Genomic DNA, 13,190 nt, shown 5'->3' with positions numbered 1-13,190 from the left:
ACTTTTCTGCACCTGGTCATGAATATTTTTCAGATCAAGGATGTGATTTCTATTCCTCTTGCCTCATTCTTTTCAATGTTGTAGTTGTTTTCAGTCTTTCTCAGTGAATGTTCTTATTCCCAACTCCCCATACGTATGTTCCACCCAGTATTCATGTTGACCCACATTTTTTGTCTTTAAAGAGTGTTACCGTCAAGGAGGATGAGCAGAGCAGAGTCATTGTTGTGGCCAGATTCATGAGGAGTGGTAGGAATCTAAATGATTATTGTGTACACACAGGCCACCATGGGTGTTTTGTGAATAGTATTTCCAATGTGTAATTAAGAGCATTACAGTCTTTTGATAGAATACAACCAAAGTACTATGATACAGTTGTCTGCATACACATGTGGGAAGTTACTCAAAGAAGTGGTAGAAAAATCTGACTGCAGGGTCTTAGTGTAGGCTTTGAAAGTAACATTCACAGTTGCTGATGGGAAAAATACTTGTGAGACTATGCAGCATTTAGAATCAGTATTTTATAAAACTTGGTAATTCAAATTTCTAGACAGAGACGTGATGCTGGAGTTATTCCAAGGATTATATTGTCGTTGTCCGTTCATGGAGACGTTCCTGGAATCAGGAGCCTGAAAAGAGTGATGGTCTCTCTAAGATCCTTCAGTGGGGCAACCAAACCTTGTTTCATTATGGAAACAATTGCGAAGGACAGCTTCTGACTTCCTAAATTTCATGTCATGAACTCTGCGAAGTGACAACAATCCCAGTTGTGAGTAAAAGGCCTATGGAAGTGTTACCGATTTGAGAAAGCTGAGAATCTATTTTGCAGTTGAGATTAAGAATGGACTCTGTGTATATCAGATGTTTCATACTTTGTTTTTAAAAACAGAATATAGTTAATGCGTTTGCAGGAGTAGATAGCATGGGAGGATTCAAACTTGATAATATGCGTTAGTGTTTTTGTAAAATCTACTTTGGTTTTCAGTCGTTTACTGTATTTCACTGCCTTTTCACTCCTGTAAATTAACTATTCAACTGCTAGGCAGTCTTTATAACTTCACGTTTTACATAATTATCATCTGTTCTGCTTTATAGTAAGATTGCACTCCACCCAAATAAGAAGCAATCAAAGGAATTAAAGCAAATAGCAGTCAAATTCACATAAGTGAATGCTAGAGGCTCAAGGATTTGTAAGTACTGATTTGGCAACATCGAAGTTGCTGCTGGCACAAAACTTCTATTTATTGGTATTATTTGAAGGATATAATGTAAATCTTTATTAATGAAAAACTCGGGAAGGAGGTGATTAAATAGAACTAAACATTTCCTCAACATACAGAACGCTTACTTGCTGATCGGTATCGGGAAATACTGAAACTGACTATCGTAAAACATTTGGTCTCAGAGAACCAGGTCTTGTAGGTGCATTTTATTAAAGATTTGTTTGTTTGAAAGGCAGAGTTGGCACGGAGATCTTCCATCTGCTATTTCACTCCCCAAATGGCCACAATGGAAAGGGTTAGGCCAGGCCAAATGCAGAAGCCTAGAACTGCATTCGGGTCTCCCAAAGTGGTGCATGCACCCAGGCACTTAGGCCCTCATCAGCTGCTTTCACAGGCAGATTAGCAGGGAGCTGGAATGAAGTGGAGCATTGGGACTCGAACCTGTGCTCCCATGGGGTGCTGGCATTGTGGGCTGTGGCTTAACCCACCAAGCCATAGTGCCAGCTCCTATCAGGTCCATTTCTAAAGCAATGGAGATCTTTTGGTAAAATCACTTCGGTCAGAACTGCTTGGTAAAGTAATCCCAACAGAGTTCTTTCCTGTGCTGCTTCACTGCTCAACTGCCTGCAACTGCTTGGGCTGGGCCAGGACAAAACTAGGAGACGGGAATTCAATCCAAGCCTCCCACATTGGTGGAAAGGAACCCGATGACTGAGTCAACATTGACTGCCTCTGTATGTGCATTAGCAGGAAATTGAATCAAAAGTGGTGCTTGGTAATGTATGGAATTTGGATTTCAATCCAGAGTTTGGTTCCCAACTGCATCACTTACTCTCATATGTCATTAAAAATGTTGTAATTTGTGTATGCCTTCATTCTGCTTCTCTTTTCTCCATTGCAGCCTTACATTCTAGTCATCTACCGGACCCTCATCCACCCAGTTTTCCACCATTGCACCACCATCCCTCCTACTCTTTGTTAGCTTCAACCTGCTTGAGGGCCTACATACTTGCCTCCCACTCCGTCCTCTCTATATATCCTCCCATTCCTTCTGGCCCACCACATCGGACTCACTTTCCTCCCCACCTCCATACCAGCCTCCTCATCCCGGTTGGTCCTGCACACCAGCCTCACCCTCTTGTGAAGGCCAGCCTCACTCTACCTTTGGTCCACAAAAACAACCACACCTTATCCTCATCTTCCACCTCCGTTGCATTTCCCTTGTTTCCCTGCTACAACTGCACCCTTCTTCTAGACTTCCGCATCCGTTTCATCCTTCCAGTTTTCTACCATATCCTCAACCTGTCTGTGGTACTCTACACCAGCCTCAACCTCTTGTGGGGCCTACATCCTGGCCTCCCACCCTTTGTAATTCACACTGGGTTCAGCTTCCTTCTGGCTACCATACTACAATCACTTTCCTTCTGACCCTCCAGCCAACCCTCACTCTCCTGGCCCTGCACACCAGCCTCACCCTCCCCTGGTCCTCAGTACCAGCCTCACCTTCCCCCTGGTCCTCCATGGCACTCCAGTCTTACTCTCCTTCTGTTGGTCCACTATAGCCTCACTCTTCTAGCGCTTCACAAGGGTTTCATCCACCAAATCTGCCATAACTTCACCTTTCCTGTGGTAATCTACACTAGCTTCATCTTCCTTGTGGGCCTCCATCCTTGCTTTGCACTGTTTGTATGCACTGTGACTTCCAACTTCCTTCTCATCCTCTGTGCCACCCTCTCCCTCCTCCTCATCAATGCCACCCTCACCCTCCTCATTCTCTATGCCAGCCTTGCATTCTTTCTATTCCTTGACACTGTCCTCACCTTCCTTTTGTGGCTCATCCCTGGAATAACCCTTGTGGTGATCTCCCAACCAGTTCTACCCTCCCTATAGTCATCCACCTAAGCCTAGCCTTCACTGTGGTTCTCAACACAAGCCTTTCCTTTGGACCTCCATGATAGCCTCACGTCTCTCCTAGTCCTCCACACCAGTCTTATTGTCCTCTTTCTCCACTGCAGCCTTACCCTCCTTTGAGTCCTCCACTTGTGCTTCACCTGCCAACTCTTCTATCATGGCCTCACCTTCCCTTCTGTGCACTACACCAGATTCAACGACCTTGTAGGCTTCCGTCCTGGCCTCCCTCTCCTTGGCCTCCATATTGCCCTCACTTTACATTTGTTCCACCTCATTAGACATACTTTCCTTCAGACTCTGCAGCCCAACCTCAGCCTCTCAGCAGATGGAAGAACCAGCGATGGAATGTCCCTCTCCCTCTCCCTCTCCCTCTCCCTCTCCCTCTCCCTCTCCCTCTCCCTCTCCCTCTCCCTCTCCCTCTCCCTCTCCCTCTCCCTCTCCCTCTCCCCCTCCCCCTCCCTCTCCCTCTCCCTCTCCCCCCCACCCCTCTTTCCAAATAAATCATTTTAAAAAAGAGGGAGAGAGAGATCGGATCCAGGAGCTGCAGGCAAGGATTAAATTCAGGCATTCAGGATGCTTGTTTCCCAACCACTGGACTATATGCCTGCTCCATTTTGTAACATTTTCGATGTTGTTTGTTTAGTAGCTGCCCTTGAGTTTGCAACATGCATTTACAGCTAATCTCAGTCTATTTTCAAATATTCTGCTTCCTGGATACTGTGAGTGCCTCATAATAACAAAAAATTCCCCATCTCCTCCCATTCCTTCAACCCTCATGCATATTTTCCTTTCAGTGATAGAAAAATATATACACATGTAATATGTAAATATGAATATTATGTATGCCATTTTTGTGTATGTATTGTATATATATAGCTTAAAAATCATATATAATCTAATGAGTTGCTATCATTATTTTCAGCAATCCCATTAGTAAATTAAAAATAAGAAAAATTATATTTTACTGCTATTTTTCTTTTTTTCTCTCATGTTCTTCCTTTTTATGTAGATCCAAATTTCTGACCTATATGATTTTCTTCCTCTCCAGAAAACTGTTGGCATTTCTTGCAAGATTGTATTCTGGCAACAAAACGTACAATTTTTACCTGCCAAACACTTATTTCTTCTTCACTTTAGAAAAACAAGTTTCAGGATACCAGATTTCAGTTTCGTAGTTTTTTCTCTCCATGCTTAAAATAGTTTTCTCCAGTCAGTTTTCCCTTGTTTGGTTTCTGAGGAGAAGTCAGATGTGTTTGCTCCCCCATGGATTGTTTATTCTGCACAAGCTGCATTCAGGACTTGTTCACGGGATACTGCTGTATATAATGAATATCAACAAGCCTTTGGAGAAGTTTTTTTTTTTTTTTTAAGGAAGTATGGGAGGAGATATGGATCATTTTTTAAAAACTGAGGACAAACAGACCTGTTTAAACTACATACTTCTAAGTAATGAAACTAAGAATGGATGTTGGTGAGCCACATCATGCACCAGATTTAAAAGAGCACTCTTAATTAAAAACACAATTTTCAAGAGCATCGGTTAACAGAGAGCATTGAATTTGCCTCCACACTTTTTCATTGTACTGCAAAGTAAGCATTTTGGGCAAGGACCACATGTCAGATTTATCTTTGAATCTCTCTTGCCTGCTAAAGGTAGTGACATGATAGGCCTGAATATGTGCTTAAATGAATCAATTAAGGAATGCAGTCATGCATTAAATTCAAATAAAACCTCATGGTGTTTGATGTCAGAATTGTGTAACTAAATAACGTTAGGTTCTAAAATATCAACATGGTATTTCACTTGGAGAAAACGTAGATCAATGGCTCTGATTTTAAAACTGCGTCCTTCTTTCTCAAAAAGTGAAGTAAACCTTGGGTGACAGTCATGAAGCCTCTTCCTACTGCAGCTAAGTAACATAGACCCACTATGCCTCATTTGTAGCACTGATTTTAGGTTGTCTTGACAAACTACCAAGAATTTTGCCATACCATTCTTGCTCGTTCTGGTTTGTCTGGTCTACATTGATACCTGTCACAGATTTCCAATCACTACTGGCAAACATTTAGTTCACTTACTTTATACAGAACAGTTCCAGACTCTGCTGCTGGGATAGAAAATGTATCTCATTTGGAGTTTTACCCTGTGGATACAATTTGAAATAGAATGAAAACCATTGGCATAGATTCCCTTTTAAAGGTTTACCTGTTGTAGAAGCATTTGAAAGAAAGCATATTAAGGGCAAAGATAAATATTTACTTAAATTATTAAAACATCTTGAGATTTTTTTCTATGGCCCTGATGTCATAAAATTATGTTTAAGCTATTGTGATAACTTTGAAACCATAGATACAGAGGTTAGTATGCATTGAGAGGTACATAATGTATATACTGTTAGCTTTCTTGAATTAAAGGTAGCCATTGTATATTTTAAATTACTTTAATGTTGAAATTTGTATGTAGTTTAGAAAATGGAATGTATGGTCTGTTGAGGGTTGGCCTTAATCCTCAAGTAGGTTGGCTTATACTCAATTTCAGGGAGACGACACACATATGCCTAGTAGGAGAACTCAAACAGTAGGCTTTGTAAGGCAAAAAAGCCTATGAATATCATGGAGAATAAGAATTTCAGGCTTTGTTTTTAATATTTATTAATTAATTTATTTGAAAGGCAGAGTTACAGAGAGGCTGAAGCAGAGAAAGAGAGAAGTCTTCCATCTGCTGGTTCACTCTCCAAATGGCCACAACAGCTGGAACTGCATCTATCTGGAGCCAGGAGCTTCCCTCAGGTCTCTCAGGTTGGTGTAGGGACCCAAGGACTTGGACCATCCTCTTCTGCTTTCCCAGGCCATAGCAGAGAGCTGGATCGAAGTGAAGCAACCAAGACTCAAACCAGCACCTATATGGGATGCTGGCACTGCAGGTGGTGGCCCTACCAACTATGCCACATCGCTGGCCCCAGAATTTCCAATTTAACATTTTTTCCTACTTGCATTTCCATTGAAGAAGGGGTTGTTGATGAGATGTTAGGAATCTATTATTAAATGAAGGCATGAGGAATCTATTACAGCCCTCCTGCATTACTCCTTCTTTCCAGCTTATGCAGACTGAATTTACAAATGGTTTTGGTGCTTCTATCACACAGTAAATGATTTTTCCAATGTAAGCCATATTTATTCCTATTTTGCTCAATGTTAGCATTAAGGCTTAATGATAATGCTAACTAAAATTTTTGAAAAATTTAGTTAAAATTACATTTGCATATGAAAATGGAGACAAACTTACCTAATTTATTCTATTTCTAAATATACGTAAAATTTTCTTTTGAGGAAACAGGATGGCAGTCAGGTTAGAGAGGGCTAGTTCTTGAAAAGGAAGTTGTCATATGTAATCATTTAGGAGCGGCCATCTGGTGGTATTGATGCTCTTCACTCTTCACAATTATTTATATGTTCTGGGTGGCATTTCATTGCTTGGTGTCTTTTGTGGATATATCATACTGTGTACATCCAGTTCCTGAATCACAGTAATAGGCCGATTCCATATTTCAGCTGTTGTGAGTAGCACTGCCATAAACATGGAATGGAGATATCCTTTTGACGCACTGAAGTCTTATCTTTTGCACGTATGCCCAGTAATGCAATTGCGGGATTTTGCTCAGTTCCGTTTTGTTAGAGAGACTCCCATACTATTTTCCATAATGGTTGTGCTAATTTGCCTTCCCACAAAACACTAAAAATTTCACCTGTCTTGAAATCCATGCCACCCTTTTTTATTTTTTGTTTTCTTCATGATAGTTATTCTACCTGGAGTGAGATGATAATCTTATTCCGGTTTTCTGTTGATTAATGATGTGGAGAATTTTTCATGTAACTATTGGACATGTGCATGTCTTGTTTTGATATGAGTATGTTAAGTTCTTCAGCCTAGTTTAAAAATTGGTGGTTTTTTTTGGGTTTGTTTGTTGTTGTTGTTGTTGTTTGGGTTTTTTTTTTAGCCCTGGGTTTTTTGAGATAATTGTATAGTCTGGATATTAACTGCTTGTAGAAAACCAGAGGAGAAGTACTGTGTGACATTGTATTGGGGACAGGTTTTGTTACTTACTTTTTGACATAGAAGCACAGGCTAGACTGGCCTGGGTAGGTGGCTCGGGGCTGCTCCCACACCAGGAATCTGAAGCAGTTTCAGTGGCCGCATGGGGGAAGAGGCCCGGGCCCTGCTGCCCACGTGTGACTCTTGGGGGCTCGGCTGCGATGCCACTTTGTCCTGGGAAGCCCTGCTACATGCCGCTGCACTCTGGGAGCTGGGAGCCCAGCAATGCCCTGCAGGTCTAAGGAGCCTGCCCTGGTCCCTGCACTGGCTGCAACCACCGGAGAATGAAACACCCCCAGATAATAGCACCCGTGGGCTCAGACAAGGTGCTCAGTGACCTCCTGGAGTTCAGCATGATGTTCCTGCTGCCCATGGCCAGTGGAAAGGGCTGGCCTGTCTCCTTGGCCAGCGCACAGTTCAGAGGAACAGGTCCGGAGAACTGGCCAGGCTCAGGCTCCTGGGATGCTGGCGACCAGAACACCTCCTCCTTTGACCCCGACAAGAGCTACAGTGAAGGACCCACTTCAGTGAGTCCCACAGCAGCCTTTCTTGGTTCACATTCCTGGGACCTGGACCTGGACTTGGAGGCAAGGGAGGCCAGTGGGCTGGTACCCCACCTTCTGGAGAGACACGGCTTTTGGTGGCTTGACTCAGGTCAGGTTCCTGACTGGCGAGAAGGCCCTCCGCAGCCCCGGGCCATTGTCCTTCCTTCTCAGATATCAAGGGTAGCGCCCAGTACAATGCCTCCTAACCTGGCAACCCTTGGGGCAGAGCCTCAGGTGGCCACTGGGCCCACCGACCAAGAATGTCCAGAAGATTCTCTTTCTTCTTCCTTTCTCATTGTACCCTCCCACCTCCACCTCAGCTTAAGCGATGACTAAGGCAGGGATGCCTGTGTCTACCCATCTGCCAAGACTCCCTGTAGCACCTGCTCTGCAGCCTTCTACTGGCCAGCCTGCACCCTTCCTTGGAGCTCCAGAGCCCCTCAAACAAGGATGGTTTCAGGCCCATGCTGGGCGGGAGCTCATCCGCCTGCCCCTCTGGATGGGCAGTGGTGATGGGTTTTGAGGCCACAGTGCATTTGGTAGCATGTACTAGGAGCATATGGACTACTAGCCACATGGAGCCAAGGTCACCAGTGGCCTCCCAGCCATGTCCACCTTCTCAGCGCCCCCATAGCTGTGTATGGTGGCATCTCCAACAACACACCACCCCTCCCATCAGCGGGGCAGACAGCCTCGTCGACTCCCAAGAGACCATGACCACCAGCAGGTATGGTCTCTTACGTTTATTGATGTGTGAGTGTGTGTGTGTGTGTGATTTTTTAAAATAAGCACTAGTTGATGTTAAAACAGAGAAGGGATTGGTTGTTCTTCTGTCTTAAAAACTATTCAAAAGAGAAAGAAGAGAAACAGGCATGCGCCATTTCAAACAAGAACAGATCCCATAGATGGATCAATCCCAGTATTCCTACAGCTCCTGCAACATGACCAGGCTGAAGCTGGGAACCAAGGCCCTGAAGCACAGTTCAGGTCTCCCAAGTGGGGCAGCTGTGAGATAACTACTGGAGTCAGCATCAGCTGCCTCACTGGAACCATGTTTGTAGGAAGCTGGAATCCCAGAATTAAACCCAGGCACTCTCTTATTGGACCTACATAGGCCTCTTCGTAGCCTCTTAACTGTTTGGCTAACCGCTGCAAAGAGGATGGTTCCCCTCCTCTTTCTCCCCTTAGTGAATGCCTATAAGGAATTAGTTCCTTACGTTTTCGTCCTGTAGTTACTAACTCAGTAATGTGCCAAGTACTTTACTGCTGTATTCTATCATTCTAATAATTTTCAAGATTTCTTTCATAAAAAAGGTTAAAAAGTGGAAAAAAGAATCAGTTAAGGTTTTAAAAATAATTTAATAAAAAAAGAAAAGAGTTACTCCACTGAACATTTGATCAAATATATGATTCCAAGGTGAATGTGGATGCCTTTCTTGTCCTAATGAAATCGAAACAGTTGGGGCTGTCCTTTTTTTTGTACAACTGAGATTTGAGAGGCTGATGCCTGTGTCCTCAAAGTATATTTCAGTTGTCCAATGTAGATATGCAAAGATTTCAGGAAATGATAACCTCAGGGAGTAGTGTGTCCCTGGCAGCAGTTTTGTTTAGTGGTGTTTTAATGAGTGGAAACCATACATGGAAATTGATTGCAGGGAATAACTTATGATTTCCTTGCTTTTAGTAACATACGTATAAAATAATGAAGATTTGATCTATGGTAGCAACTCTACAATCGTATATGTGGGCCTGACCTCTTTGATTTAAGCAGCTGCTTCATAGAGATGCAAGCACCTTCATTGAAGCATTGAAGTTAAAAGTCATGTTAGTATTCTTGTCTGCCACTTCTTAAATATATATCATTTAAAAAAATAAGAAGTATTTATTTGAAAGGCAGAGTTAACAGAGAGGCAGAAGCAGAGAGAGGGAGGTCTTCCATCTGCTGGTTCACTCCCCAGATGGCCACAGTATCTGCGCTGATCTGAAGCTAGGAGCTTCTGCAGGGTCTCCCATATGGGTGCAAGGCCCCAAGGACCCAGGCCATCTTCGACTGCCTTCACAGGCCATAGCAGAGAGCTGGATTGGAAGTGGAGGAGCGGGGACTTGAACTGGTGCCCTTATGGGATGCCAGCACTGTAGGTGGTAGCTTTACCTGCTGTGCCACAGCACCAGCCCCTAAATGTGAATCTTCCTAATTTAAGTATGTTAAGTTTCAGTAAACTATTATTTGCTAATTCTGAGAGAAATACAGTGGTTTTTGTACTTGAGTCCTTTCTTTTGACATTTTAAGTACTGTGATCCTGAATGAATTGTGTTGTTGAATACCAGCTATGTCCTAGTGAAGACAGACAATGAATATACAAGTTGAGGGCTGTTATTAACCTACTTGTTACTCACTATGTTGCCAATTCATCTTGTAATTGGTGTTCTTTTGCATGTGTTTTTGTCTGTCACTACAGCTAAAGAAGTAAACAGGTCAGGGCATGCTTAACAAAAAGACAACAGGCAGATACAAAAGCTATCCAGCATCTTTGGGCACCCATTGAGATCATAAGGAACCAGAAGCAAATTGTCAGCATTGACCGTATTACAAGGTAAGTAAAGCAAAAATATCCTGTAATATTTCTTGTAAGGCTCTCCAAAATGCCTGTCTTTTCTGGTAGCCTACATGTGTTAGAGCTGAAGTCACTTTTTTGTCTTGCAGAAATACACTGTTGTTCAGAAAACAAACACAGCAACACACATAAGTAACCTGTATTTATTCACTTTTTATAAAAATACTATAAATACTATTTATAATTTCTTATTAGCTATCAATTTTTTCTTTTTTTTAGCTTTTATTTAGTAAATATAAATTTCCAAAGCACAGCTTATGGATTACAATGGCTCCCCCCCCCCATAACTCCCCTCCCACCCGCAACCCTCCCATCTCCCGCTCCCTCTCCCATTCCATTCACATCAAGATTCATTTTCAATTCTCTTTATATACAGAGATGAATTTAGTATATATTAAGTAAAGATTTCAACAGTTTGCACCCACACAGAACATTAAGTGTAAAATACTGTTTGAGTACTAGTTAAGCTATCAAGAATTTTTAACACTTGGCAACTTTAACATTTGCGGAGTGTTAAAGAAAAGTGATAGTAATACATGTCTTTGAATATTTCTGATTAAAGAAGTATTTACTCAGTCTTATTTTGTTAGGGGTTGCTTGTTGAATTTTAGCAAATATCAACATTAACATATTTTAATGATCTTTTTTGTTTTTTATCTGTAAATGGGATGAGCTGAGTTATATATAGTTTTTATACATTATATATCGTTATATATATTTTAGGTTTGTTTATTTATTTGAAAGAGTTAGAGAGAGGGAGAGACAGAGATCTTTCATCTGCTAGTTCATTCCCCAAGTGACCCCAGTAGCCAGGGCTGGGCCAGGCTGAAGCCAAGAGCCAGAAGGTTCTTCTGTGTCTCCCACGTTGGTCGCAGGGGCCCAAGCACTTAGGCCTCCCTCTGCTGCTTCCCTGGCCATCAGCAGGGAGCTGAATTGGCACGGGAGTAGATGGGAGCCAGCACACATATGGGATATCGGCATTGAAGCAGCAGCTTAAACTGCTATGACAAAAGGCTGGCCCCATCTACTTTTAGATTTCTAGGTCTTCCTTTAATTCCTGGAATTAAACTTGGTATAGAGTTCGGATATTTGAACATATTAATGTATTAGTATTTATTAATTTATATTTAATAGTAGACCATATTTTAGTACTCCTATGGAAAACTTTTTCGGCAGAGTGGACAGAGAGAGAGAGAGAGAGAGAGAGAGAAAGGTCTTCCTTTTGCCGTTGGTTCACCCTCCAATGGCCGCTGCGGCCGGCAACCTGCAGCCAGCGCACCGCGCTGATCCGATGGCAGAAGCCAGGTGCTTCTCCTGGTCTCCCATGGGGTGCAAGGCCCAAGCACCTGGGCCATCCTCCACTGCCTTCCCTGGCCACAGCAGAGAGCTGGCCTGGAAGAGGGGCAACCGGGACAGAATCCGGCGCCCCAACTGGGACTAGAACCCAGTATGCCACGCCACGAGGTGCAGGATTAGCCTATTGAGCCGCGGCGCCAGCCCCTATTTTTTTCTTTTAAGTTGCTATTCCAGTTTACTCCCCAAATGCTGGCAACGCGTGGGCGTTGTGGGAGAGTGGGGACGCTCAGTTTGTCTGCGGGCAGCAGAGAAGGATACACTGGCGGTAGCCGCGACTTTGGGTAAGTGTCTGGCCGTCAGTGAAGAAATGCAGGTATGTACCATCGGTGACCTTGGGGCTCCCCGGTCCCCCACTCCCCTTGGTGAGAGACACTTCCACTTCCCTGTCTGCTTGACCCCCAGCTCAGCTGTCCCTCCCCTTCCCTGCGGCCAGGTACACTCACCGTTTGTTGACACCCCGTAAGGAGTAAGGAGAGTGGAGTCTGCCCAGCAGTCCCAAGTACACGGCCCGGCGCTCAGTGATCCAGCGGCAAAGCACTGGCCCGCTAAGAAAGTTAGAGAAAACCTGGGCTGGCCGCGGCCTCGTCGGCGTGGGAGTGGCATCCCATGCAGCCTAGGCTTTTGCATTGGTGCCTGTGGGGTGCCTGTGTGCATGAGGCCTTGGCGTTGGTAGTATCCGCAGAACCGGCGGGGAAGCACAGTTCAGTGGCCAGCCACGGAGAGAAGGATGCGGTGGCGACAACTTGGGCAGTGTTGGGCGGTTGGCCAGGAAGAGCAGGTGTGTACCACCAGTGGCGGTGGTGCATGTTGGCCAGCAATGGCTAAGCAGGCAGTGGTGGCAGCCGTGAAGCATCAGGGGCGGGGAAGCAGAAGACTTCGGTGGTGGCTGCCTATCTGGCAGCAGTGGGGAACCAAGGGGCGGCAGTGGCCGCAGGTCTGTGTCCTCCAGCAGGGGCTTCAGTGTTGGTAGCAGAGGCCTTGGAGGCATCAGCGTCAGCCTTGGATGGGGAGTCATGTGCAGGGAATCACAGTTCCGCGGCGGGCAGTGGAGAGGAAGGACGGAGCAGCAGTGGCGACTCCATAGCCTGTGGCCATCTGCGAGGCAGCACAGGTCTGCATCTGCAACCCATAGCACAGTGGCAGTGAGGTTGGCAGTGGGGAAGCATCCGGCGTCCTGGGTGGGGAAGCCTGGCTCAGTGTTCCTGTCGGTGAGGATTGCGGCATTCTGGGAGAGCAGGGGAGCAGAAGTCTTCAGCGGCGGGAACCAGGCCGTGGCGGCAGCTTTGCTCAGTTCCGTGTTGGCCGCAGCGGTGGCAGCTTCAGCGTCTGTGTGGGTAGCGGTGTGGGTGTGGGCATCAGCGTCCTGTGGGGTGTCATGGGCAGGGAAGCACAGTTCGGCGGTGGGCAGCGGAGAAGAAGGATGAGGCAGCAGTGACTCCGCGAAGCATGG

The 13,190-nt window shown here is 44.7% G+C and overlaps 1 protein-coding gene across 11 annotated transcripts in view; it reads left to right on the top strand.

Annotated features, from left to right (window-relative positions):
• Window positions 1-10,358, top strand: part of LOC100342241 (WW domain-containing adapter protein with coiled-coil) — a 100,555-nt gene extending 90,197 nt beyond the window's left edge. For 2 of the 11 annotated variants that reach the window (XM_070055896.1, XM_070055897.1), the window contains exon 11: window positions 10,229-10,358. In XM_070055896.1, coding sequence (XP_069911997.1) covers window positions 10,229-10,232 — 4 coding nt within the window. In that variant the 3' untranslated portion in view covers window positions 10,233-10,358. Of the gene's footprint in view, window positions 1-547; window positions 3,515-5,803; window positions 6,074-10,228 lie in introns of those variants that run through there. The other 9 variants (XR_011381650.1, XR_011381649.1, XM_070055892.1 and 6 more) reach the window with 9 other exon arrangements.
• Window positions 10,359-13,190: the final 2,832 nt, after the last annotated feature.

This window comes from Oryctolagus cuniculus, chromosome 13 (assembly GCF_964237555.1).
Source record: "Oryctolagus cuniculus chromosome 13, mOryCun1.1, whole genome shotgun sequence".
NCBI lineage: Eukaryota > Metazoa > Chordata > Mammalia > Lagomorpha > Leporidae > Oryctolagus > Oryctolagus cuniculus.
Note: the sequence above shows the minus strand (reverse complement) of the source record. Positions and strands in the feature narration are given on the sequence as shown.